This window comes from Molossus molossus, unplaced genomic scaffold (genome assembly GCF_014108415.1).
Source record: "Molossus molossus isolate mMolMol1 unplaced genomic scaffold, mMolMol1.p scaffold_m16_p_6, whole genome shotgun sequence".
In the NCBI taxonomy this organism is placed as follows: domain Eukaryota; kingdom Metazoa; phylum Chordata; class Mammalia; order Chiroptera; family Molossidae; genus Molossus; species Molossus molossus.
This window is the reverse complement of record NW_023425399.1, coordinates 99,479,505-99,506,996: the sequence shown is the minus strand read 5'-3', so window position 1 is coordinate 99,506,996 and position 27,492 is coordinate 99,479,505. Positions and strand designations below refer to the sequence as shown.

The following is a 27,492-nucleotide window of genomic DNA, read 5'->3' as shown; positions in this document are numbered from 1 at the left end:
CCAACTGCTGGCTGGTTCAAAAGCTCACAGGGCCTCAGGTTATAACATATCGGGTGAGTCCTCCCCCTCGAACCTCGGACAGCCTCCGGCAGTGTCGTAAGATATTCAGTATGACATGAAACCTCTTGTCAACTTTCAAAGCTGTGAACTCCTTTATGTCAGCTTCCACTATAAAATAATGACCTGAAAATAAAGATATTAGTGCTAATTTTTATAAGGACAACTTTCAAAGTGAGTCTTTAATGCATAACATTGTGACTATGAATGGCATTAATCATTTTCACTATCACTGTCCAACTCAAGTGATAAATAGTACTCTTGCTAAAATAATAATTATTCTTTCAACTAAAGTTACATAGTTTACTGTAGCATTTCAGTAATGTAGCCCTGCTTATTATATCACTATCTGTTGACATCTTTGGAACAAAGTACTTTTCAAGAGATAGTACAGATAGTGGATAAGAAAATAGACCCTCAGCAGCTCTATCACTTGACTGGCAGATCTTGGACAAGTAACTTCAGCTCCCTCCGCCTGGTTGGCAAAAGGGGGTTAGTTAACAGTCCGTACCTCCTAAGGATGTTATAAAGACTAAAGCTCTCTCAGTACACCATCTGGCACACAGTAAGTGCTATATAAGCATGACCAACTACTATTGTTACTATTCTAATTCTAGAAACATTAGTTATGGTTCCATAATAAACTCTGAAGCAGTGTTTCTCAGCCTCAGCACTACAGACATTTTGGGTCACATAACTGTTTTTTGTGGGAGGTGTCTTGTGCATTGTAGGGTTCCTTTAGCAGCATCCCTAGTCTTTACACACTAGATGACAACCCAAACCCAGTTGTAACAACCAAAAATGTCTCTAGAGATGGCCAAATGTCCCCTGGTGAAAAAATTGCCTCTGGTGGAGAAATGCCTCTCTAAATTTAGAACTTTCTAGAATTAGTTTTTTCTCGTGATTTACTTACACTGCAATCATTTGACACAATCATTTGACATGTACACATATACGTAGATGCCATCATTTTACCTTTGGTGTCCTTTGTTTCTTCATCAGTGAATCTGTGATAGAGATTTCTGACCGCAGTACTCATAGTAGACTTTTTTGGTTGATGTAGAATCTTATATTTACTAACTACTGCTTTGTTGATTTCTTTAATAACATCATTAATTTGACAATAGGTTAAGCGGGATTTCATGTACCTGTAAATAAGTATACGATAAATGTTTTTAAATACTCATTATACAAAATATTTTCTTTGAAAAACATTTATGTTGATGTTATACAATAACAAAGCTATTAGTACTCCTTATAAAAAATGTTATATTGCCCAGCCAGTGTGGCTCAGTGGTTGAGCGTTATCCGTGCACCAAGAGGTAACCAGTTTGATTCCCAGTCAGGGCACATGCCCAGGTTGTGGGCCAAATCCCCAGTTGGGGGCATGCAGGAGGTGGCCAATCGATGTTCTCTCTCATCGATGTTTCTATCTCTGCCTCTCCCTTCCTTTCTCTCTAAAATTCATAAAGAAAAAATGTTTTTAAAAAAATGTTATATCAACTTTCAAATAAACCAGACAGGTCTCAACAGCTGAAAAGTTACACAGAGACCACAACATATTAGTGCTCATCTTCCCTAGTTATATCTGGGTACATTAATCTCTCTTCTCCACCTACAGAATTAATATTACAATTTATTTTTTTTTATCCTCACCCGTGGACATTTTTCCATTTTTTGTTCAGACAGCACGGGAGGGAGGGAGGGAGGGAGAGAAAGAGAGAGAGAGAGAGAGAGAGAGAGACATCGACAGGAAAGAGACACATCAAGTGGTTGCCACCAGTACAACCCAACCGGGGATGGGGACAAACTGCAACCGAGGTACGTGCCCTTAGCAGGAACCGAACCCGGGTCTCTCTGGACCGCAGGCCGATTCTCTAACCGCTGAGCCAAATCGGCCAGTGCTAATATTACAATTTAAAATAAGCTCTCAGCCCAGTTAGAGTGTTGGCCTTCAGACCAAAGGGTTGAGGGTTCGGTCACCAGCTCCCATAAGGGTTATGTGGGAGGCAACCAACCAATGTGTCTCTCTCACATCAATGTTTCTCTTCTTTCTTTCTCTCTCTCTCTCTCTCTCTCTCTTTCTCCTCTTCCCTCTCTTCCACTCCCTCTGAGAAATCAGTGGAAAAGTATCCTCAGGTGAGGATTAACAAAAAATTTATTAAATAAATAAACTCTCAAATTCTGATTCAAAGGAACTGGTTAATTGCAAGACAGATCTTTACATAAACATTTTTAAATGTTTGTAAGCAAGGGAACAAAAAATTTAAATATTAATAAATAATATAGCTTATATCACTCTAGTTTGCTTATGTTTTCAGAGAGAAAGAAAAAAGGAGGAGGAGAGGAAGACAAAGGGTAAAAGACCACACAGAGAGACAATGGTGACACAAAGGTGAGCTGAGGGAGGGCTCCGAAGTGAGGCTGCAGCGGCAGAGGAGAACCGATGTGGAGCCATGCTCTTTTATTCCCGCTCGAATTCCCTCGCAGCACTCTCTTCCACTCTAACCCCCATCTTTTCCATCTGGACCTCCTCCCAGGCACTCTAGAGTCTTAGAATATAAAAATAGGACTCTCAATTTTGAGGGGTTTGTACATACCAAAAACAAATCAATAATCTGCCTCGATTTCCCCTTGAGCAAACTGTGAGTTCATTATGTTAAACTCTGTCCTTCACCTCTATTCAAAGGGGGAAGTTTTCTAAACAAAATTTCCTTAATATAACATAACATATAAATATGTTTAAGGAAAAGTGTTCATATTGACCAAAAACTATTCATTTTCATTATTCCCTTCTTTTCTAATTCATTTTTGCTAGTTTTCTCTAACCACAATTTGATACCACAGCTCTCCCCAATGCGACTTCTTTAAAGCTTCTGACTACAGCCCTGGCCGGTTTGGCTCGGCGGTTAGAGTGTCGGCCTGCGGACCAGAGACCCAGGTTCGATTCCGGCCAAGGGCACATACCTCAGTTGTGGTTTGGCCCCAGCCCTGGTCAGGGTCGCGAGGGAGGCAGCCAGTCGATGTGTCTCTCTTGCATCAATGTCTTTCTCTTTCTCTCTCTCCCTCCCTCCCTCCTACTCTGTCTAAAGATAAATGGAAAAATATCCTCGGATGAGGATTAAAAAAAAAATGAAATAGAAAAATAAATAAAGCTTCTAATTATATCACCTTAGTTTCCTCGATACCCGTCCCCTACACCCACCTCTGCCTATATTCATTCTACCCTCAGCATTAATTTTCTAAAACAGATAAATAAAAGTCCCATATTTGGCATACATTCTTCCTTATCCTAATCTTCTCATTTCTCTTATTCACTAAAAAACACCTTAGTTTAAAAATTAATGCTCTACCATGACTATTTAATTTTCTTCTTTTATCTCTTCATGAAAGCATTTTCTAAAAACCCTTCTATTCCAGTTCCTCAGACATTTGCTCTTTCCTGTAGTTCAGCCAATGGGCAACAATAACAACAATTTAAAAAACTGAAGAGCATCAAATAGAATTTTCATGAAAATAAAGCTGTCAATAAAGAAAAAGAATGAGGACACCTCCACAGCCCCCCCCCCCCCAGATTAAGGAGAAATGTCAGCCTCCTTACTCATCCCAGAATTATCAAACAGCCAGTATTTTTCAAGTGGCCAATAAGCACATGAAAAGATACTCAACATCGTATGTCATTAGGAAACTGAAAATTAAAACAACGAGATACCGCTATACACCTATTAGAATTGCTAAAATAGAAAAAACGGACAAAACTGAATGCAGTGAGGATGAGGAACTGTCCCTCACTGCTGTGGGAACGCACAACGCACAGCCACTCTGGAAGGCAGCTGGGCAGTTTCTTACAAAACAAACTCCTGCCATAGGATCTGGCAGCCACACTCGTAGGTGTTTACCCAGATGAGCTGAAAGTGTATGCCCACACAAGAACCTGCACATGGATGTTTACATAGTCTTTATTCCTAACTTCCCCAGACTGGAAGTAACCAAGATGTCCTTTAGTAGGTGAACAGATAAACAAACTGTGGTACATCCAGACAATGGAGTATTAGCAATAAAAATAAAATTTAAAAAAAGCCCTGGCTGGTTTGGCTCAGCGGTTAGAGGATCGGCCTGCGGTCCGGAGAGACCCGGGTTCGGTTCCTGCTAAGGGCATATACTTCGGTTGCAGTTTGTCCCCGGCCCTGGTTGGTCGTGAGGGTGGCAGCCACTCAATGTGTCCCTTTCACGTCGATGTTTCTCTCTCTCTCCCTCCCTCCCACTCTATCTGTGCAAAAAATGGAAAAATGTCCTCCGGTGAGGATAAAAAAACAAACAAACAAAAAAAACATGATTTCAAGCATTTTCAAGAAAAGATTTCCTCTATTTTCATAGTACAATGTAAAGCTATCTTAGAAAAGATCAGTATTTGAACACAGCATATTTTGATGAATATAATCAAGCTCTGTGATTTAAACAATTATGTGTGTTGATTATTAAAATTATTAAAAATGTATCTTGAACGTTAAAATTTTTTTACTTTCTTTTTTTTTATCCTCACCCGAGGACATTTTTGCATTTATCTTCAGATAGAACAAGAGGAGAGAGGGAGGAAGAGAGAGAGAGAAACATCAATGTGAGAGAGACACATCAAGTGGCTGCCACCCACACAACCCCAAGCAGGGCCGGGGACAAACTGCAACCGAGGTACAGGCCCTTAGCACAGTGGTTCTCAACCTTCCTAATGCCGCGACCCTTCAATACAATTCCTCATGTTGTGGTGACTCCCAACCATAAAATTATTTTCATTGCTACTTCATAACTGTAATTTTGCTACTGTTACGAATTGCCATCGGAAATATGTGTTTTCTGACGGTCTTAGGCGACCCCTGTGAAAGGGTCATTCGACCCCCAAATGGGTCACGACTCACAGGTTGAGAACCACTGCCTTAGCAGGAACTAAACCCAGGACTCTCTCCAACCGCTGAGCCAAACCAGCCAGGGCTGAACATTAAAATTTATCTTAAATACTTACGCAGGAATTCCATTAAACTCCTCAGAAGTTATAAATGGCATTTCTTTAATATGTCTTTGCTCTTTGGGGGGCTTCTTTGTGGCTCCAGGTTCCTCAACTTTGACAGGTTCTTCAGGGTCAAGATCTGATCCTTTAACACTAGAGTAGAGATACACAGACATAAAGGTAATCATCAGAATTTTCCAGCAGACTAGAAAGCTTTCCCAACTGAAAAAAAGAGCAGTATCAAACACATGATTTGTCTTGTGATAATAATTTTATAGCCAACATTTTTTTCTATCTCTACCCCTATTGTTCATGAAGATCTGAGTAGTGAGAACACTAAAATATTAAGTACCCAAAACTTCAGTAACATAACTGTTTTACATACCTCAAAATGGTATACATAGTACATATGCTAAACGTCTTTATCAGTTATCCCACCAGTTCCTCAATGTCAGTATGTGTAAAGACAATAGTCTTATTCTTCTGTTTTTCTCATTTAGCATCAGTCCCACCCTGTTGCAGAATCATTTGAGTTGCAAGTGACAAGCACAGGTCACCTGTGGATTTAGTCCTGCCCAATTTTTGGAGACATTGAAAAACCTAATTTAGTTCCTACCCCACTAACAAAGAACTCTAGTTGGCAAGAAGTTATAAATAGACTTACACATTCTGGGTTACTGTTACTTGAGGCAAATGGGGAGGAATGTTTTCTTTGAGATGCTCCACATCTTTATAATCTTCTTCAAGAGATTCATGGAGTTCCTAAAATTTTAAAAATGTTCACAAATAAGCATCTGTCCTGCCTGTGTGTGTCTTAAGATGTTACAAAGAGCAAGAAAGACCACGATACACAATCACAATAATTGTGAGTGTTGAGAAGGCAGGCTGGGTGAAAAAGCATTGAGTGTAGCAATATTTTAAAAAGAGCTGCTCTGGCCAGCGTGGCTCAGACTGAGTACTTTGCCATCAGGAAGTACACAAGCACCTTATCAGCTGGTGGATGAGAAGGCTCACTTAGGACAAAACGTGCATGTGAACAAGGCTCCAGTTTCTCTGTATTTGAGAATCCTTGTTACATTTTACAGAAACTGGTTACAAGCATGAAAAAATAAATACTTGTGGAGCTCTGGAATCCTTTATACTGGGAAGATAAGACGCCAGTAACACTCTATACAATTAATAATAACTTACAAAGCTAAGAACATTATAAACTTACAGAATCCTTAAGAATTCCTGGTGGTTAGAAAATCTGTACTTATTGCCTTTTTATTTTGTTGCTTCACTAGAAAAACATTACCTTGAGTGACTTAGTAGTTTGTTCTTGATATTGAATTTCCAATTCCAATTTATTTAGAAGTTCATTTACTACCATGATCTCATCTCCTATTTTATTTAATATAGTCTTCAAGGTAGGTTCTTGACCTATTAATAAACAAAGATAAACTGGAAAATAAAGTGTACAGAAAAGTGATAACATACATGTAGCCAACCAAACTTCTGCAACAGAGCTTTACCTTAGAGACACTTGTGGGTGGAGAAAGAGCTACTGTTTCAAGCTCTAGGTCCTGTCTCCATGGATAATCTTAAAACTTTATTTCTAAGTACTAGTATGGAAGAGAAGGAAGGGAGAGAGAAGTACAAAGTGTCCCGAGTCTTTTGTTTCTGGCAAAGTCCTCCACTATTTAAAAAAAAAAAAAAAAAAACCCTAAAAATGCTAGATAAAATAAACACCTTCTACATGCATAACTGAGCTTTTGTGATAAAAAGATAATGCCCCAGGGCTCCAGCGGGAAGAGAGAACCACAAACCAGGCAGTGCATGTAAGATGCTGCTGCAGCAGTGCTAACCTGGGACGTGCAGAGGGGAGCTGGAGTGTGTCAGTCTCAGCAAGCTAGTATGTTTGGTTTCAATGGGGATCAGGTCAACATTTTAGACTTCGAAGCACAGGGTGTTGGAAGTTAAAATCCCAAATGAAGCCAAGACCCCTCTTCATGGGGTATATCATTAGTGAAAGTGTAAACCTGAAAATTCTAATCAATGGCCAAAGAGATATAAGCTTATGTTTTGGCCTGGCCCTCGAGTGTGTAGGGGAGGTTAGGGAGAATTCCACTTCAGAATTCACAGTAGAGGTTTAGGATTTATATTTACACTATCCACATGATTAATCATCCCTAAGTGGAGAAAGTAACATAGAAAGTTAAGTGCTGGTGATGGCCCAGGGGCGCAGACAGAAACAAACACCTGAGTTGTAAAGTAGCATGCTCTCTTACTCCCAACCCCACCTCTCTAGCTTCACAGATTCGAGGGTGAGAAAACCAGAGTCTCCTCCTCTCTAGAAATAAAAGAAGCAACAAAGAAAAAACACAAAAACTTTTTTTACGTGCAGATCAAAAGCACAAAAAAACTATACTCGTAATCAAATCTTTTCCATCTTCACTTCTGGCAACCAACCAAATACGCATAAATAAAAGCACAATTTGACTATATGTCTACATTATGAAGGCAGTCGAGTGAAATGACTAGAAGCTCCAGGCCTGAAGTCAGAGACATCAGTACCTACCTCAAGATTACTGCAAAGAAGTGATAAAAGTACATATAACATGGGATTAGCATTATGTCTGGAACCTAGTACTCAGTAAAAGCTAACTACTATTCCTCATTGTCATGAGAAGCACCATATTATTCTACCTAAGAGAGTAATGCTAATTGTGTTTGACACTAGGTTCATAACAACTAAATCAGATTACTGTGGTCAGTAAATGAGAGTATTAATGTCTTTACTGAGATTAATTTCAGAGGGTTAAATAACTAGTTAGATACTCTGGTATTTCAAATAACTTTTAGTCGCCCTAGCAGGTTTGGCTCAGTAGTTAGAGCATCAGCCTGCAGACCAGAGAGTCCCGGGTTCAATTCCGGTCAAGGACGTGTGCGTAGGTTACGGTTGTTCCCTGGCCCCAGTAAGAGTCATGTGGGTGACAACCAATCAATGTGTCTCACTACTTTTGATAGTAGGGATCTAGTAAATTACAGCAGCCAAAGTGGCAAACAAATTACCGGGTTTTATTCAATAGGCTTCAGAACCAAGCAAATGATTCTCCCCACATACAAATGATGGTTACCCAGTATGTTGTAACCTAACATGTTAGACTGCTGCTTTGGCCAGGCCTCAAGCTTTGTTGGGGTCAGCTGAATTTAAGGTTTGATAGTTTTACAGGTTTCCAAATTCTATCTTTATACCCAATAGTAATCATGCCCTCTGAAAGAGAATCTTGTTTAGACTTAGTCTAAAAAAACTATTAAAGCCCGGCCAGTGTGGACTGAGGGTTGTCCCATGGACTGAGAGGTCCTGGTTCGTTTCCTAGTCAGGGCATATGCCCGATTTTGGTCTCAATTCCCAGTGGGTGGTGTGCAGGAGGCAACCAATCCATGTATCTCTCTTACATCGATGTTCTTTCTCTCCCTTCTTCTCTTTCTAAAAAAAAAAAAAAAAAAATTAATAAAAACATTTTTTAAAAAAACTATTAAAAATCTATCCTTTTACGATTTCTCAATAAAAGGGACGTAGAAGTAGAAAAAGTACTGCACTGGGAATCAGGACACAGAAACTGTAGTTCCCAATGATTACTCATGAGCTGGGGGACCTGGCAAGTCACCTGACTTCTGAGTCTCAATTTCCTCATGTGTGAGATGCAGGGGTTGGAGAAGATGAACCTTCAGCTTTAATTTTCTACAGAGTATGTTAACCACAAACTATAAAATGGATGAGGCTCCTTTATTAGAAGTTCTCAACAAGAGATAGAAAATATCCAAGTGTGCCTAGTAGGACATGTATAATTCGAATGGGCATTCCAACATTACAATTTCATATTTTAATTTTTTTTTTTTATCCTCACCCGAGGACATTTTTCCATTTTTTGTTCAGATAGAGTGAGGGGAGAGAGAGGAAGAGAGAGAAAGAGAGAAACATCGATGTGAAAGGGACACATCGAGTGGCTGCCACCCACACGACCAACCAGGGCCTGGGACAAACTGTAACCAAGGTACGTGCCCTTAGCAGGAACCGAACCCGGGTCTCTCTGGACTGCAGGCCGACGCTCTAACTGCTGAGCAAAATCAGCCAGGGCTCATATTTTAATTTTTTTTAAATTATCAATTCATAATACAAACTACAATAAAAGTTCAACACAGTCTTCCCAGCAGGTAGAATGTTCTCCTAGGTAGGGTTGAAAGCACTTCACTTTTGTAAACACCATTTTCCCAAACTTGACAAGGATCACCAGTTCTTTTAAATTTTTTTTCTTTATTGATTTTAGAGAGGGAGGAAGGGAGAAGGAGAGATAGAAACATTGATGAGAGAGAACATCCACTAGCTGCCTCCTGCATGCCCCCACTGGGGATCTGTCCCACAACCTGGGCATGTGCCCTGACCAGAAATCAAACTGGCGACCTCTTGGTGCATAGGTGACTGTGAGTAACACTGGCTGGGCAGATCCCCTATTTCTTTGCACCATCATTGCATCATTCCCTTTCAGCACCTCAAAATATTTTGGGAGACAGTTATACCTGTAAGTCTAACTGTTTTAAAAATTGATTTTCAATTAGTTGTTTCCTTGTGTCTTTTAAAGCAGGATATCAAATGGGTTATGGGCTACTTCTACTACCCTGGGTCTCTTTTACTTCTGTTTTTATCCCTTACCTTTTTTAATAAAGATAAATTTATTTATTTATTTATTTTTTTAATCCTCACCCAAGGATATTTTTCTCAAATATCTTCAGATAAGAGTGGGAAGGGGGCGAGGGGAGAAACATCGATATGAGAGGGACACATCAACTGGCTGCCTCCCCCATGACCCCAACCAGGGCCAAGGACTAACCACAACCAAGGTAGGTGCCCTTGGCCGGAATCAAATCGGAGACTCTTTGGTGTGGGGGCTGATGCTCTACCACTGAGCCAAACCGGCCAGGGCATCCCTTACCTTTAAGTATCTCCCTTTAGCTCTAGAATAACAAATACCACATAACCTTCAAATCTTACTATTGTGCTTTGTGTGTCTCAGACAAACATAATAAATCTAATTACTATCAATTTATTTATTGTTCAATGTAACTTAAATTTTAGTATTCTCTGCAATATTCCAAATATTGATGCTGGAGTGCTTTGAAATCACCATTTAAAACTTAAAATCACCTTTGTGAGATACATTTACTTAGCCAAGTGTAAGATATTCAAAGTGGAACAATAATCAAAATGCATTGTGTATGTACAAAGTCAGTGGAATCTATTCTACTTACCACAGTTCCTTAAAGACAGAAATTTTTTAATATTGCCAATCTTTTCATTAATATAAGAGCATATTTGTTCCAGATCTGAGGAGGCCATCCTTTAAGGCTCTGGAGAAAAAATATATATACACAAACACAATTTCAAAAAACAGAAGCCAGACAAATTTCTGTTAACTTGCAAAATCCAAGAATGGTACTATCCCGTAGATCACATGCCCTTGAAATTACAGTATGAGAAGTCAAGAGCAATTTCTTTCAATTCCACAAAATTCCGTTTCTAACCAAGTCCAGCACTGACTTGTCTTAGAGCCTTCTGTAGTCTATGCATTGGAAACCATGGTGCAGGGAATAAACCTGCATCATCTCTTTAAGGAAATAGAGGGCCAAATGCACTCTGTATGAAGACAACATTGGTATTTTCTTTAAAAACGCAAAATAAACACGAGTTTTACAAGAGAGAAAAAGAAAGCAAGCGCAAAGAAACGGGTGCAGGTGAGCTTTTCTCCCGCGCTGCGTGGGGCTGGGGCTTTACTGGGTGGGGTCGGTCAGCAGGCGGAGGGGAGGGAAGAAAAGGAATCAGTTACGGTGCACTCCCAGCAAGGAGACGACGCGTCAAGCGCCCACTCCAGGTAACCAGCGAGCGGAGCCAGCCCCGCACCTCCGCCCCCGCCCGGCGCGATCCCGCACCCCTCCCCCCGCCCGAGCAATGCCTTCGGCCTGCTTCCGATGCCAGGATCCTAGCTACGCGCGGGTCCGGGAGCAAGGGGGTCCACTCTGGAGCGAGCGGCGGGCCCTTCCACTCGGGTCTCAGCCGGGAGGAGGGATGCGGAGACAGGCCTCGGGAGGCGGTTCAAGTTGCCCGCCGTCCCGGCGCCGCGCAGGCGCACGTCGGCGCTCCCGGACCGCCCCCTCAGCGGCCGGACGCTTTGCGTCAGGCTGAGCCGCCGCCGGGCGTCGGGCGGGGGCGCGGCTGGGCGGGGAAGGGGCGGGACTTTGTCGGCTTTGTTGCTAAGGGCTCGCAGGACCGCAGCTCCTCCTGCGCGGTGCCGTTACAGGTGATCACAGTCGGTCACCGAGTCCCGGTCGCCATCCAGCCAGGAGCCAAGCTCTCCGGGGATCAGATGGCGAGCTGGAACGGTAGGTCTCCAAAGTAGAATCACCCGGGGCAGCTTTTACAAATTCTAATGCGTGCCCAGCCGGTGTGGCTCAGCTGCACTGTCACCTGGACTGAGAGGTCCCGCCTGCATTCCCAGTCAGGGTACATGCCCAGGTTGCGGGCTAGATCCCCAGTAGGGGTGCGCAGGAGGCAGCTGACTGATGTTTCTCTCACATGGATGTTTCCATCTCTCCCTTCCATTCTCTCTCTGAAAATTCTATTTAAATAAATAAATAAGCAAGCAAGCAAGCCCCGGCTGGTTTGGCTCCGCGGTTAGAGCGTCGCCCCGGGACCAGAGAGGCTTGGGTTCGGTTCCCGCTAAGGCAGGTACCTCGGTGTCAGTTTGCCCCCCACCCCAAATGTGGGTGGCAACCTCTCCATGTGTCTTTTTCACATTGATGCTTCTTTGTCTCTCTTCCTCCCTCTCATTCTCTATCTAAAGATAAATGCAAAAGTGTCCTCAGGTGAGGATTAAATACACACACACACACACTTCAATGCCTAGGCCCATACCCCAAATCAGTGAAATCAGACACTCTGGAATGGGGCCCAAGCCTTAATATTTTTTAAAACACCCCAGATAATTGCAGAAAGCAGCCAGGTTTGTGAGCTAAAAAAAAAACAAAACCTGTTTTCGTGGAGTTTACAGCTTCTGTAAGCACAGATTCAAATTTAGAATAAGAAACAGTTTCATTCTCCCTGTTGACAAAAGGGGAAAGCATCCCAGAGTGGTGTGGCACCTCCACAGTCAGGAAGTATCCAGGTTCTTTTCATCTTTTGGCGCCACTGTTCAAAACATCAGTGCGTGGTGGCCTTTAGGTTGCCTGCCTGTGGTGCAGATGACCCTGCCGGTTCCTTCCTCCGGTGTTTGTCCCAGGTAACAGAAAAGAGGAAGGGGCAAGAGTAACAAGCTCACCAGCTGAGCCAGTACCTTTTTTTTTTTTTTTTTTAATATGTTTTTATTGATTTTTTAGAGAGAGAGAGAAACATCCTTGTGAGAGAAACATCCATGGGCTGCCTCCTGCCCCCTACTGGGATTCATAGCTCTCTGTTCCTGGCTGGTCTTCCTTTCAGAAGAGGGAAGCACATTCTGAGAGATGGAGCACGTTCTGAGATGCCTCACTGATCACCCGGGATAGGTCTGACCCTTTGGGGAAGATAACATCCAAAACAGATTATGGTTTTCCATTTCCTCTAAAATACACTTCTTTGGCTTGTTTTTAAAAGCTGTTTTCCATACGACAAAATTAAAATTGAAGGCATTTATTTGTAATACATTTCTCACAGGGATTATTTCTCAGTTTTCATTAGTTGTCATCGCAGCCAAGGAGAATCATCCCAGAAACGTGGGTTCGAAGTCTCCCGTGCCACCTGACCACTAGATGGCAGGGCAGCACCATTCTTGAGAGCACCAGGAAAACTAATGAAAACTCAGGGATATGTGGCCACAGGTAGGCAATCTACCTGATCTAAAAGTTTATGAAGCAAATTTTTACTATCTTCTTTTTAGCACTTGTTTTTTTGTTGTTATTAAAGGAGAGCACATTTTTAATTGAAAATTTGAACAACACAGAAAAATTTAAGAATACAATGGAAACTCTCATTATTCCACCTGTCAAAAATAAATACAGGGTCCAGGTCCTACTTTTGAGGATGAAAATGGCTAAGTGCGGACCATTTCCAACATTCTCTGTAAACATTCCCTGCTCAAGGGTTCCGGCCCTCTCACTGGGTTTCACCCAAAGCTAACCTTAATCCCAACTCCAATCCAACCCTAACCTCAACCCACAACTCCCCTTTTTAAATGTATAATGGCTATTTTTGAAACTTGTTAGCACTGTGGGTGAAATGATAAGTTTACGATTCACAGCACTCACTGTAAATATCAAATCTGTGACAAATGAAGCAGCAGGTACTACCATTCTAGGTAAAATTGATAAGCTCTGTCATTTTAAAATATAAGTAAAATACTGACACCCGAAGAGACGTCACAGCAAAATTAGACTTCAGTTAAAGAAACAACTTGGTGGTCAGACATAGAAGGTTTACTTATTTTGGGTTAAATTGTAAATTTATATTTTTTTCAATTAAAATACAGTAAAATTGACTTTTTACAGGTTTAACAAATGTGTTGATTGTGTACATGCCATTACAAGTCAGGACCCAGAAGAGTTCCATCACCCTAAAATAACTCCTTTGTCCTTTTATCATCACACCCTAATGGCTAGTGATGTTGAATATCTTTTCATGAACTTACTGGTGAAATGTCTGTTCAAATCTTTTGCCTATTTTTAAGTTTGGGTTGTTTAGTTTTCTTACTGTTGAGTTTTGAGAGTTCTGTATATAGTATACTAAATAGATGTCCTTTGCTGGACATCTGCTTTTCAAATACAGGGTAGGCAAAAGTAGGTTTATAGTTGTTCATATGGAAAAAGCATGCAGGTTATGATTATAACGATAGCTTTAGTAACGCAAAAGAATGTCGCAGTGCAAGTGTAAATCTACTTTTGCCTACCCATGTATATTCTCCCAGCCTTTATCTTGTCTTTTCATTCTCTAAACAGTGTCAGTCATAGAGCAAGTTTTGAATTTTGATGAAATCTAGTTTATCTTTGGGCCCAGCAAGTGTGGCTCAGTGGATTGAGCATCGTCCCATGGACTGAGAGCACCCGGTTTGATTCCTGTTCTGGGCATGTGCCCAGGTTGTGGACTGGATCCCCAGTTAGGGGTATGCAGGAGGCAGCCAATCAATGTGCATCGATGTTATTATCTCTCTCTCTAAAAAATCAATAGAAACATATTTTAAAAATTTAAGATTCCTTTGGACTTTTCTATATAGAAAATCATGTTTCAGAATAGAGGACGTTTTATTATACAGTGATACCTCGGTTCTCGAACATAATTCGTTCCAGGAGGACGGTCGAGAACCAAATTGTTCGAGAACCGAAGCAATGAAACCCAATAGGAAATAATGGAAACTGGATTAATTCGTTCCAAGCCCCAGAAAATGCCTATTTACTGGCCTAATTTGTATATAATATGTAGAAAAACATAAGTCTCAACAGGAAATAAAAGTGTACAGTATGTCTAAGGGTTAAATTCAGTGTAAAGCGTGACTCTCTCCCCAAGCGTGACTCTCTCTCTGCACTCACACCGATGACGCAAGCCAGGCGCGCTGGGCCGAATGAACGCCATTCGGCTCAACTCGGCTCATCTCGGAAGTTCGAGTTCCAAATATTTGTTCGGATTCCGAGACAAAAGTTTCTCGAATCTCCTGGTCGAATACCGATTTGGTCGAAAACCGAGGCGTTCGAGAACCGAGGTATCACTGTATTCTTTCCAGTTGATATGCCATTACTTTTTTTTTTGGGTCTCATGTTACTAAATAGGACATAAGTATTATGTTGAACAGGAATGGTAAGTGCAGAAATCAGATCAAGTGCCACCTGTTGCCTAGGAGCAACATTTCCATGATGTCAAGCCAATATATTGTTTGCAGATGTTGGGGTAGCCAAGAAAGACATGACTCACAGAGGCACTGGATGGAATGACACTTGACTCAGGTAGAGAAGAGACAAAGCAAAATCAGCTTTTGCAGTGAGTGTCTGTCCCCTCTGGCCAGTAGGGCTTGCCTCGCAGCCAACACAAGGAGATAGTCTACCCACACCCCCTCTTGGCTGGAAGCAAAGGAACTAACCCATTACCTCCCCTCCAGGAACAGATACAGCAGTGGGGTTGGCCAGGTGCCATATGACACACACACACAGAACAAAGAAGTAAAAATAAGCACACGTTAAGCCTGGAACAGGAAAAAATATTCCCAAGGTATACGCCCAGCATAGACTGGGAGGGCTGTTTATCTCTGCAAGGAAATATTCCAGGTCTGTAGTGTTGGGGCTTTGGTGGATGAACAAAATGTAATCTTGAGGTATGCATTCTCTACACCTGGCCAGCCAAGGCTCAAAGTATGCAGTGTGAATAGATAAGGTTTGCCTGGAGGGTTGCAACGCCACCAGGTCTGAACTGAATTTTTTTTTTTTTATCCTCATCTGAGGACATTTTTCCTTTTTTGTTCTGGTAGAGTGGGAGGGAGAGACAGGAACAGAGAGAGAGAGAGAGAGAAACATCGATGTGAAAGGGACACATCGAGTGGCTGCCACCCACACGACCAACCAGGGCCGGGGACAAACTGCAACCAAGGTACACGCCCTTAGCGGGAACCGAACTCGGGCCTCTCGGGACCGCAGGTCAATGCTCTAACCGCTGAGCCAAACTGGCCAGGGCTAATTTTAGATACTATATTAGTCATAGAATCTTTTAGTGACCTTGAAAACACAAGATGGATATCTAATCCCTTGCTCTCTCAGAGGCCTATAGTCTCTAAAACTTACATAATTCTCATGTGGCTTAGCCACTTCCCAGTTCTAACTCCCATGCAACCCAGTCTTCCAGTGCACGCCTTCTGCACCCTCCCCATCCCAGCATTGCCCTACCTCCTTCGACCCAAATCTAGGCACGTGTAAGTGCTCCTGAGCCCTGAAGCTCACACCAACTTCTGATGTTGATTTTCAGATTATAACAATGTAAATTAATATATTTAATCCTCAGTATAATAGAAAGATTCTCAGATTTTAAAACAAACAAACTGCCCTGGCCGGTTTGGCTCACTGATTAGAGCATCAGCCTATGGTTCAGAGAGACCCGGGTTCAGTTCCCGCTAAGGGCACGTACCTTGGTTACAGTTTGCCCCTGGTCCTGGTTGGGTCATGCAGATGGCAGCCACTTGATGTGTCCCTTTCACGTCGATGTTTCTCTCTCTCTCTGTCCCTCCCACTCTATCTGAACAAAAAATGGAGGATAAAAACAAAACAAAAAAACCAGCCCTGGCCAGTTTGACTCAGCGGTTAGAATGTCAGCCCACGGACCAGAGAGTACTGGGTTCGGTTCCCGCTAAGGGCACGGACCTCGGTTGCAGTTTGTCCCTGGCCCTGGTTGGGGTCATGTGGGTGGCAGCCAGTTGGTGTATCTCTCTCACACTGATGTTTCTCTCTCTTCCCCACTCTCTCCCTCCTGCTCTGTCTGAAGATAAATGAAAAAAACAAACAAACCACAATTCAACTCTACACAGTTTCAGACACACCTAAACCAAATGGGCGGAAACATATAAGAAGGTAAAGGACAGCCCTGGACAGTTTGGCTCAGCAGTTGGAGCGTCGGCCTGTGGACCAGAGAGTCCTGAGTTCAGTTCCTGCTAGGGGCACGTACCAAAAAAAAAAAAAAGAAGAAGAAGGTAAAGGACAGGCTGCATATGGACTTCATCATCCTTCCAGTCTCAACTCCAGCTTCGCTCTACCCCTTCAAGCCCAGAATTTGTCCTGGACTTTGATTTCAAAGATAAAATATTTCAAAATGGCATCTTCAGATTTGCAGGGGCAAACCTAGAAATGCTGAACTCCCTTATATCCTCCCGCCTACTCATAGGGAAGAGGCAGTCATCCTCCCCTTAAAAACCAATCTCTCCACTTTGTCCAGTACTTTGTCCACTAAATTCTGCCCCCCCCCTTTTTTTTTTACTGTGTAATTAACTACTTCTTCCTAAGGATTTTATTATTTATTTTAAACATTTTTTTTCCTTTATTGATTTTAGAGAGAGAAGAAGGGAGAGGGAGAGAGAGATAGAAACATCGATGAGAGAGAACATTGATTGGCTGCCTCCTCATGCCCCCCACTGGGGATCGGGCCCACAACCTGGGCATGTGTCCTGACTAGGAATCGAACCAGCGACCTCTTGGTGCAAGGGTCGATGCCCAACTGCTGAGCCACACCAGTTGGACTCTCCTTAAGGATTTTAAAAATAAATCTTCCAGCCCTGACTAGCCAATTGATAAGTCATTCAATATAATTAAACATCCCTGACTTTAATCCATTTGCTTTTAGCACTGTTTTCATTAACATTTTTTCTGGTGTCTGCTTTGGGTTCTCAATAAAACCTCTTGGCAAATTTCCTAGCATCACTGCCTGCAGCTGGGAGAATATGTCCCTTGATGGGATCGGGGTGGTGCAGTACAGCACACACTCGTCTGTACCTTCCATCCACAAACTATTTATCCTCCATGATGAAATGTCTGGATTTTCTGGTCCACACTCTGTTGTGCTCTAGCTTTGCCCAGCTCCTGGTCCTACACTTCTACCTGCGGTGAGCAGGGTGCTTGTGGCAGGATGCTAGGCTTCCCTGACAAAAGTGCCTTCGTGGCTCCCTAGCACCTTCCAAGGAAAGCCCAGGTTCCTTGGCACGTCATCCTAGCCCACCATTGCCCTGGCTCCTGCCTCCTCACCAGCCTCAGCAGCCAGGCACTCTTACCTGGCAGTTAATCCCACGGCATCATAGCTGTTCGTGGTGGCTGCCTCTTCTGTGTGCCTGTCAGCTCCACTCTACCAGTACTGCATGCTGTTTGACACCTCTGCTGCTTTGTCCTGGATGCTCTTCTGTCCAGAATGTCTTTCAGCTCACAAGCCCTTTTTATCCTCTCTGAATAATTCAAGTCATCGTTCAAAATTTAGCTCAATCATTCCTTCTTCAGGCAACTTTCCTTGATGCCTTCAGACTGGGTCAGATTTGTGTGAAATTTACATTCCTCTGTTATTAAATGGTGTTTTTTAAAATTACTGAAATTGTGCCCTGGCTGGTTTTGCTCAGTGGTTAGAGCATCGGCCCGTGGACCAAAGAGTTATGGGTTCAACTCCAGTCAAGGGCATGTACCTAGGTTGCAGATTGGCCCCCCACCGTGGTCAGGGTCCAGTGGGAGGCAACCAATCGGTGTGTCTCTCTCATATCGATGTCTCTTTCTCTTTCTCTCCCCCTCCCACTGTATCTGAAGAGAAATGCAAAAGTATCCTCGGGTGAGGATTAAAAATGAATAAATAAATATAATTACTGAAATTGTTTGATTTTATGTCATTGTCTCCAACTACATGGTGAGTTTCCCATGGGAAAGGATGTGGTATTCACCAAAATCATCTTTCTTTTTTTTTTAATCCTCACCCAAGAACATTTTTCCATTTTTTGTTCAGATAGAGTGGGAGGGAGAGAGAGAGAGAAACATGGACGTGAAAGGGACACATCTAGTGGTTGCCACCCATATGACCCAACCAGGGCTGGGGACCAACTGCAACCGAGGTACATGCCCCCTTAGCGGGAACCGAACTTGGGTCTCTCTGGACCGCAGGCAGATGCTCTAACCGCTGAGCCAAACTGGCCAGGGCCAAAATCATTTTTCTGCAAGTCTTCTCCTTTCCATTTAAATCTGAGAGTAGCGAGCAAAGGAGACTGGGGGCGTGACCAAAGGTGAGGGAAGGACTGCGCAGACTCAGCAATTCAACAACCAATAAAAAGTCGTGAATCCTGGCGTCCTCGATTCCTATGGTGACAGAGCCCCCTTCCTGTTCTCTTAATTGAAGGTATCCCTTGTGAGTGGGGCCAGCCTTTTGAGATCGTGTAGCGGGAGGTGAAGGGCCCCACTCCCAATGTGGTGATCGTGGTAAAACTCGGGAATTGGGAGTGTGCAAGATGCTGAGATTTCTCCTGCTGTCCCCACCCCCAGGCCCAACCCAACCGGACCTCAGTCATGGTTCCAGATAAGAGTGCAGTGTGCTCTGGCATGTTGTAAGGAGACATGATAGATGACTTCACCACCTACCCTACCAACAGGAAGTATCATCCACGAGTCAACTTTAATGTATAAATTATGTCTCTGGGAAATCCGAATCGCAGTCATGAAGGCCCTTTGGTCTTCAAGAAAGACACCCAAGAGGGCTGCCCCCTTGTAATAGTGTGTGTGTGTCCCAGGAGAGACACAGGACTGGGAAGCAGGAGAACTGGGTTCTGAGCTGGCCATTAACCAGTTTGAGATATGGAACTAGGACTGCATCTCTCGGAGCGCAGTCTGTGGACTGAGATGAAGCTGTGGGTGTCATGCCTGTGTCTCTCTCAGCCTTCTCCCAGGCTTTATGACTGCTTTATGTGATCAGCTCAAACCCGAGAACCACTTGGCCAAAATGACCCCAAAGACCTGGAAACTGGAGGAAAGATGGATGACTGGAAAGACTGTTGTTTTAAAGAAGACCATCGGAATGCTGCTTGTCATAGAATGTTGACAGGTTTCACATAGTACTGCAGACTGTTGGTGTAGATATCCGGATTTCTTTGTTTCTGCCAGAAACTTCTCCATAAACACACTTATGCAATTACAGAGATATATTTCCCCCACAGGGGAAAGTATGAATGCAATTCCCCACTACCACAAATTATGTAGTTGAGTTTCCCACATTTGGGGAAATCACACCCGGAGTGCAGTGGGTAAACCACCTTCGTGATCATGGTGTCTCCCTTGCCGGGTAAGTACACAATTACAGAGATATTGATTTAGCCCCTGCAATGTGTACAGCTCGATGAAACACCCACGTGGTCATCATTATCTTGGGTATTACTTGTGTGAATATAAAATGATACAGCCACTTTGGAAAAATTGACTTCCAGTTCATTGAATGATTAAACATAGAGTTACCATTTTATCCAGTGATTCCATCCCTAGGTATGTAACCAAGAGCAATGAAAACATATGTCCATATGCCCTGGCTGGTTTTCTCAGTGGTTAGAGCATCGGCCTGCAGTCCAATGAGTTGTGGGTTCGATTCCGGTCAAGGGCACATACCTTGGTTGCAATTCGTCCCCAGCCCTGGTTGAGGTCGTGCAGGAGGCAGCCACTTGATGTGTCCCTTTCAAGTTGATGTTTCTCTCCCTTTCTTCCTTTCTCTCCCTCTCACTCTATCTGAACAAAAATGGAAAAATGTCCTCCAGTGAGGATCAATCAATCAATCAATCAATCAATAAATAAGAAGACATATGTCCATGCAAAAACTTGTATACAGATGTTCATATCAGCATTATTCATAATTGCCAAAAAAGTGGAAACAGCCCAAATGTCTATCAGTGAATGAATGGATAAACAAACTGTGGTATATCTAAGAATGGTTTGGTCATATAAAGGAGTGAAGTATTAATACATGCTACCACATGGATGAACCTTGAAGTTATGCTAACAAACTAGTCATAAAAGACTATATGTTGTATGATTCCATTAATGGGAAATGTCCAGTCTAAGCAAATCTATAGAAACAAAAAGCTTTGTGATTATCCAGGGCTGGCGAGGTTGAGGAAAATGAGGAGTGATTGCTAATGGGTACAGAGTTTCTTTCTGGGACGATGAAAATGTTCTAAAATGGATTGTGAATAAACTAAAAACCATTGAACTGTGCACTTTATTTATTTAATACATATATATTTTAATGTTTTCTTTATTGATGTTAGAGAAAGAGAGGAAAGGAGAGAGAGATGGAAACATTGATGAGAGAGAACATCGACTGGCCACCTCCTGCATGCCTCCCACTGAGGATTGGGCCCCACATCCTGGGCATGTGCCCTGGGCAGGAATCGAACCGGCAACCTCTTGGTGCATAAGTCGACACTCAACCACTGAGCCACACTGGCCAGGCATGAACTGTGCACTTTAAATGGGTGAATTTTATGACATGAATTATATTTCAATAAAGTTGTTTCTTCTTTTTTAAAGCAATGAAATAAAATACATTGCTAGTGAAACAGACACTTTGGGAAAGTTTGGGAGTTTAAAAAAGTTAAACATACTCTTCCCATATTACCCTGCAATCCCATTTACGCATTTACTCAAGAAAAATGAAAAAATTTTAAACAATTATTTATAGCAGCTTTATTCATTACCACCCCAAACCCAAACTACCTAAATGCCTTTAAATAGATAAAATGTGGCACATCCATACAAAGAACACTACCACAATTAAAAAGAAGGAACTGTTGATACATGTAATAACTTGGAAAAAAATTTCAAAAGCATTAATCCAAATAAAAGAGGCCCATGTAAAGGGCTCTCTTTTTATGCCATTTTAGAAAAGGCAAAATTATAAGAACAGAAAAGTTAGAGGAGGTTGCATACAGTGAGGTAACGGGAATATTTGGGGGGATGATGAGAGGGCTCTGCATCTTGATCGGGATGGTTGTTACATGACTGTGTTTGTTAAAATGTATGGAGCTGTACAGTAAAGGGGTTGCATTTTATTGCATATAAATTATAATACATAATTTAAGAATACATTTAGTTCTAAGGAAAAGGGCTCCATCTTTATAAATGAAGGGCAGCAATGTAGAGGCGCAACAAGGACTTTCCGTGTTGCCTTCGATGTAAGTTCAGTGCATATGCTGATGTGTAGCGAGGACTGGTGAAGAGTCAGTAAAATGAAATGTGAGTGTGGTCCAATGAGGAAGGGTTTGTCTGCTACCTCAGAAAGTGGTCCGTAAAGGAGAACCTGGAATCAGATGAGATCCAAAAAACCTTTATAGCTACTATAAGATTGAACTCGCTGTACAAAATGGAGTTGTATTTAGACCTCACCTTTTCCAAGATGAAAAACATACTGGACTTGGTTTGCTTTCTGGGCAGAACCTGGAAAACATCCAGCAAGGGTGGCCTGGACAGAGGAGAGAATTTCGCAGGCTCAACTTCTCAGCGCCGAGAGGAAGTAGCTAGTTTTGAGACATTGGTCCCCATGCCTATCTCCCGCCAGACACAAACTGCCTAAGACCTTCCTGGGGAGTGGGTAGCCCATGGCAACCAGAACGCTGCACCTTGAAGCCGTCCTGGTCTCTGCTGATTTGTGGGATACTGCCATTGTGACGCCAGCTGCGGGTACCAGAGGCCCCAAAAACATCAAGACAACTTTTTGGTTTTTGAGGTAGGAGTTGGTGAAAGTCCTCACACTCCTTACTTGGCCATTGAGGTAACGGTAACAGTTGAGGAGTTGAAGGGAAGAGGGAGGAGAAAGGGGGAAAGAGGGTGTTAATGACCTGGGCTCTAGACCCTAAAAACTTGGCCAGCTGCCCCCATTCCTAGGCCCAGCCTAGGACCTGCAGTCAGGGCTCATGTCAAGAGGAAAGGGTGACATCCCATGTTTGTGGATTGGAAAACTTAATATTGTTAGCATGGCAGTACTCACCCAAATTGAGCTCCAGATTCAACACAACTCCTATCAACGTCCCAGTTGAGTTCTTGCAAAATGAGACAATTTAATCATAAAATTTGTATGCAAATTTAAGGAACTGAGAGTAGCCAAAACAATATTTAAAAAAATAACAAGTCAGGCTGGTGTGACTCAGTGGATTGAGAGTTGTCCCATGGATGAAGAGATCCTGGTTCGATTCCTGGTCAGGATAAATGCCCAGGTTGCTGGCTTGATCCCCAGTGAGGGGTGTGCAGGAGGCAGCTGGTCAATGTTACTCTCACTTGGATGTTTCTATCTCTTTCTCCCTTCCTTTCTCTTTTTAAAAAAATATCAATAAAAACATATTTATACAAAATAACAAAGTTGGAGGATTCACACTTCCGGATTTCAAAACTTTCGACCAAGCTATAGTGATCAAGACATAGCTATATAATACTGGCTAGAAAACTCAGAATGGACTCTTTAACTTAGAATGAACCAAGACCTAAATGTAACAACGTAAGCTATAAAACTCTTGGAAGAAAACACAGATGTGAATCTTGGACTTGGCAATGGTTTCTTAGATATGACACTAAAAGCACAAGTGACAAAAGAAAAAAAAAGTAGATAAACTGGACATCATTAAAATTTAAAGCTTTATGCCCTGGCAGGTTTGGCTCAGTGGTTAGAGCGTCGGCCTGTGGTCCAGAGAGACCCAGGTTCAGTTCCCGCTAAGGGCACGTACCTCAGTTGCAGTTTGTCCTTGGCCCTGGTTGGGTTGTGTGGGTGGCAGCCACTCAATGTGTTTCTTTCACGTTGATGTTTCTCCCCCCACCCCCCACTCTATCTGAACAAAAAAATGGAAAAATGTTTTAGGGTGAGGATAAAAAAATAAAAATAAATTTAAAGCTCTGGCCAGTATGGCTCAGCAATAAGAGCATCACCCATGGACCAAAGAGTCCTGGGTTCGATTTGGGCCAAGGGCATATACCTCAGTTGTGGTTAGTCCCTGGCCCCAGTTGGGGTTGTGCCGGTGGCAGCCAAATGATGCGTTTCTCTCACATCGATGTTTCTCTCTCTCCCTCCAGCTCTATCTGAAGATTAATGTATAAATATCCTCGGGTGAGGATTAGAAAAAAGAAGAAAGAAGTGAAGAGAGCCCAGCTTGTGTGGCTCAGTGGTTGAGCGTCAACCCATGCACCAAGAGGTTGCTGGTTCGGTTCCCAGTTGAGGCACATGCCCAGGTTGTGGACCAAATCCCCATTGCGGGACATGCAGGAGGCGGCTGATCGATGTTCTCTCTCATCGATGCTTCTCTCTCTCTCTTCCTCTCCCTCTAAAATCAATAAAGAAAAAAAATTAAAAAGAAAGTGAAGAGATGATCTACAGAATGGGAGAAAATGTTAGCCAATCATATATCTGATAAGGGACATATATCCAGAATATTTTTAGAAATATTACAAGTAAATAATAAGAACAAATAACACATGAAAAAAACAGGCAAAAGATCCAATTGGATATTTCTCCAAAGTAAATATAAAAATGACTAATAAGCACGTGGAAATGTGTGTGACATCATTACCCATCAGGAAAATGCAAATCAATACCACAAGGAGATACCACTTCACACCCTCTAGCATGGCTATTATACAAAAGACAGATAATAAATGTTAGTGAGGATGTGGAAAAATTAGAACCCTAATACACTACTGATGGGAATGTATAGTGGCACAGTCACTTTGGAAAACAGTCTGGCAATTTCTTTTTTTTTTAATAGGTTTTTTTATGTTTGTTTGTTATTTTCTTTATTTTTTAGAGAAAGGAAAGGAGAGGGAGAGAGAGATAGAAACATTGATAAGAGAGGACGATTTGTCGCCTCCTGCATGCCCCCCACTGGGGATTTGGCCTACAACCTGGGCATGTGCCCTGACCAGGAATCAAACTGGCGACATCTTGGTACATGGGTCGATGCTCAACCACTGAGCCACACTGGCCGGGCAGTCAGGCGATTTCTTCAGACAATTACACATAGGGGTACCATATGGCTCAGCAATTCCACTCTTAGTTACATACTCAACAGAAATTAAATATGTGTCTATTCTTATGTGCATGATGAGCTATATGCACCCCTCTTGGACTGCAGGTGAAGGACTCGGTTATTATTATTTTTTTCTTATTGCTTTTAGAGAGGGAGAGTGAAACATCAATCACTGCCTCCTGCATGCCCCCTACTGGGGATCAAGCCGGTAACCTAGGCATGTGCCCTGACCAAGCATCAAACCAGTGACCTTTTGTTGCTCAACCAACTGAGCCACACCAGCCAGAGCAGGACTCCATTCTTGGTGGGATATAGTAGTAGAGTTAGTCAGGTGCCACATGATTCACATGCTTAAACAGAACAAAGAAGTACACATTGAGTCTGAAACAAGAAAATATTCCCACACAAGCATGGGGGACCAATGCACATTATTGAAGTTGATCTTATGTTGTACCTTCTCCACGTAGGTAAAGCATTGTTCCATCCAGGGCCTCTGTGAGTCAAGTCTTTCTTGGTGAGTCCAACACCTATAAACTACAGATTGGGATGTCATTCTGAGATTGCTACTCCTGGTGACAAGCATTGTGCAAACTGTAGGATTCAATGTGATATTTATAGAACAGCTTTATGAGGTATAGAAACCAACCAACTCAGGGGCTGGACCAAAGGTTGGTTTCTAGGGCTCATGTGGCAATCAACAGTAAGAGAAAAAGTCTACCACAAAACCAGAGGAGCCGGCCTTTGTGCTTTTAAAGGAAGTAAGTGGGAACTATTATGATCTGAGTTTTTCTGTTTCATTTTTCTGTATTTTGCATCTAGTATAACATTTATATAAGCCATAACACCTGTGCCGCCCCCAGCTCACTGAGCTCCAGCCGAAGGAGAAGAGGGGTAAGTAAAGAGGTCTCTATACTATGGCTGGTACAAAGCAGACTGCCCACAAATCCACTGGTGGTAAAGCACTGAGGCTACTCTTCGCAAGAGTGCGCCCTCTACTGTAGGGGTGAAGAAACCTCATCGTTACAAGCCTGGTAACGGTGGCATTTCGTGAAATTAGATGTTATCAGAAGTCCACTGAACTTCTGATTCGCAAACTTCGTTTCCAGTATCTGGTGCGAGAAATTGCTTAGGACTTCAAAACAGATCTGCGCTTCCAGAGTGCAGCTATGGGTGCTTTGCAGGAGGCAAGTGAGGCCATCTGGTTGGCCTTTTTGTAGACACCAACCTGTGTGCTATTCATGCCAAACATGTAACAGTTATGCCAGACATCGACATGAAAGGAACACATCGAGTGGTTGCCACCCACACGACTCATCCAGGGCTAGGGACAAACTGCAACCAAGGTACGCACCCTTAGCGGGAACCGAACCTGGGTCTCGCTGGACCGCAGGCCGACGCTCTAACCGCTGAGGCAAACCGACCAGGGCGCAATTTTTTTTTTTTAATTATCTTCTTCCTGTTATTGGTAGTTCTGAACGTTAGATATTTTATTTCCATGGGGTTAAAAGGTACCTAAGTATATGATTGCAAGTTGAAAATAGGTATTGGCAGTTTTTCCACTTTCATTTGTGTGTGAATTGTTTAAAATATAAATGCGGGGACATAAAGCATGAATGCAAGTCAAAGTGTTTCAGTGAACAGGTTTCAGCTTCAACTTTATAACAATATAAATGAACCTGTTAAATTTTTCTGGACAATGACAGCATTTAGATTTTTTATTTTTTTAATCCTCACCCAAGAATATGTTTACATTTATCTTCAGACAGAGTGGGGGAGAGAGAGAGAGAGAGAGAGAGAGAGAGAGACATCAATTGGTTGCCACCCACACGACCCCAACTGGGCCAGGTATGAACCGCAATCAAGGTACGTGCCCTTGGCTGGGATCAAACCCGGGACTCCTTGGTCCACGGGTCAGTGCTCTAACCACTTGCAAAACCAGCCAGGGCAGCATTTGGATTTTTTAAAAACAAGTAAATTTCTTATTGATGGCAAATATATATACATTTGCATATATATATAAATGTATATGCCATAAACAGAGAATTAATACTTCTCATATGTATCTTTAGCAATCATGTAGAGTTGGACTATATAGAAAACCCAAAGAACAAGTATAATTATTATTATGACTAATATAATCAACAGACAGGTAAAGATTCTTAGTCACCAAAGAATACTGGAGCAAACGCCAGTGAGCGCTTACCAGATGTTGTAGGAACAACAGTGCTTTGCAAGACACAAGCCCCCTCTAGGATCCCTCTCAGGGTTCACCCATTCCAGGGCATTCTTCCCTTTTCCTAGGCCCCCACAAGCTTCTTAGGATCCTTCGCTTTGCCACACTGGACGCCTTGTGGTGCCTATCTCTGCCACTCGGGATTCAGGGATCTGAAACAACTATCGCTATCGTCACATTGGGTATTTGGGTGGGGGAAGCAACTGCCCTTTTTTTTTTTTTTGGAGCTACAGAAAGTTCAGTGTCTTGGGAGCCTGCTATGAAAGAAAGCAGATACCAATTTGTCATCTCTCATTTAACAGCAAAGATTTTGTTCAGACTCTCAGTTAGTGATCCAATTAGAAAGCCAAAAGTAAAAGCAGCCATCCATTTATTCTTCTCCTTTTCCTATATTATCTCAACCCTTATCCACTTTAAGGATTTTTCTAAGAACATCTCAAATAAAGTCAGGATCCACTACCTAAAGCAAGGACACTCAGGATTCTAAAAGAAAACTTACCTAAACTCACCTGATGCAAAACTGGGAGCCAGTGGGACACAATGGGCCTTTGCTTATACCTAGCACCAGGTCTAGGGCCACAGGATGGTCCTGGGTGGGCTCCTTAGGAATCCTGCTGACTATGCCAAGTATATGTCAACATAAGAAATGTCCC

At 42.6% G+C, this 27,492-nt stretch overlaps 1 protein-coding gene, 1 long non-coding RNA gene and 1 pseudogene across 3 annotated transcripts; 1 reads left to right on the top strand and 2 right to left on the bottom strand.

Moving 5' to 3' along the window:
- On the bottom strand, window positions 1-26,952 carry SKA1 (spindle and kinetochore associated complex subunit 1). 2 transcript variants are annotated; one of them, XM_036245093.1, is made up of 8 exons: window positions 26,810-26,952; window positions 25,061-25,140; window positions 10,352-10,450; window positions 6,357-6,481; window positions 5,724-5,821; window positions 5,075-5,212; window positions 1,033-1,205; window positions 1-183 (listed from the first exon to the last, which is right to left on the bottom strand). In XM_036245093.1, exons 3-8 carry the CDS (start codon window positions 10,437-10,439, stop codon window positions 35-37), a joined length of 771 nt encoding a protein of 256 aa, XP_036100986.1. In that variant the 5' UTR covers window positions 10,440-10,450; window positions 25,061-25,140; window positions 26,810-26,952; the 3' UTR covers window positions 1-34. The 2 variants fall into 2 exon arrangements, with proteins under 2 accessions (XP_036100986.1, XP_036100987.1); XM_036245094.1 differs by lacking the exons at window positions 10,352-10,450; window positions 25,061-25,140; window positions 26,810-26,952 and adding an exon at window positions 6,574-6,640.
- On the top strand, window positions 11,369-17,187 carry LOC118618695. The gene is made up of 3 exons (XR_004957082.1): window positions 11,369-11,479; window positions 12,800-12,949; window positions 16,584-17,187. It is a non-coding gene; the product is annotated as an uncharacterized LOC118618695 (long non-coding RNA).
- On the bottom strand, window positions 19,765-19,900 carry LOC118619496 (annotated as a pseudogene).
- Window positions 26,953-27,492: the final 540 nt, after the last annotated feature.

Excerpts from the sequence above, each read along its gene's own strand:
- SKA1 (XM_036245093.1), bottom strand. The coding sequence starts at position 10,439 with ATGGCCTCCTCAGATCTGGAACAAATATGCTCTTATATTAATGAAAAG. Across the intron at positions 6,482-10,351 it reads TCTGTCTTTAAGGAACTGTG|GTCAAGAACCTACCTTGAAG; the intron begins GTAAGTAGAATA and ends GTTTATTAATAG. Across the intron at positions 5,822-6,356 it reads AAACTACTAAGTCACTCAAG|GAACTCCATGAATCTCTTGA; the intron begins GTAATGTTTTTC and ends TTAAAATTTTAG.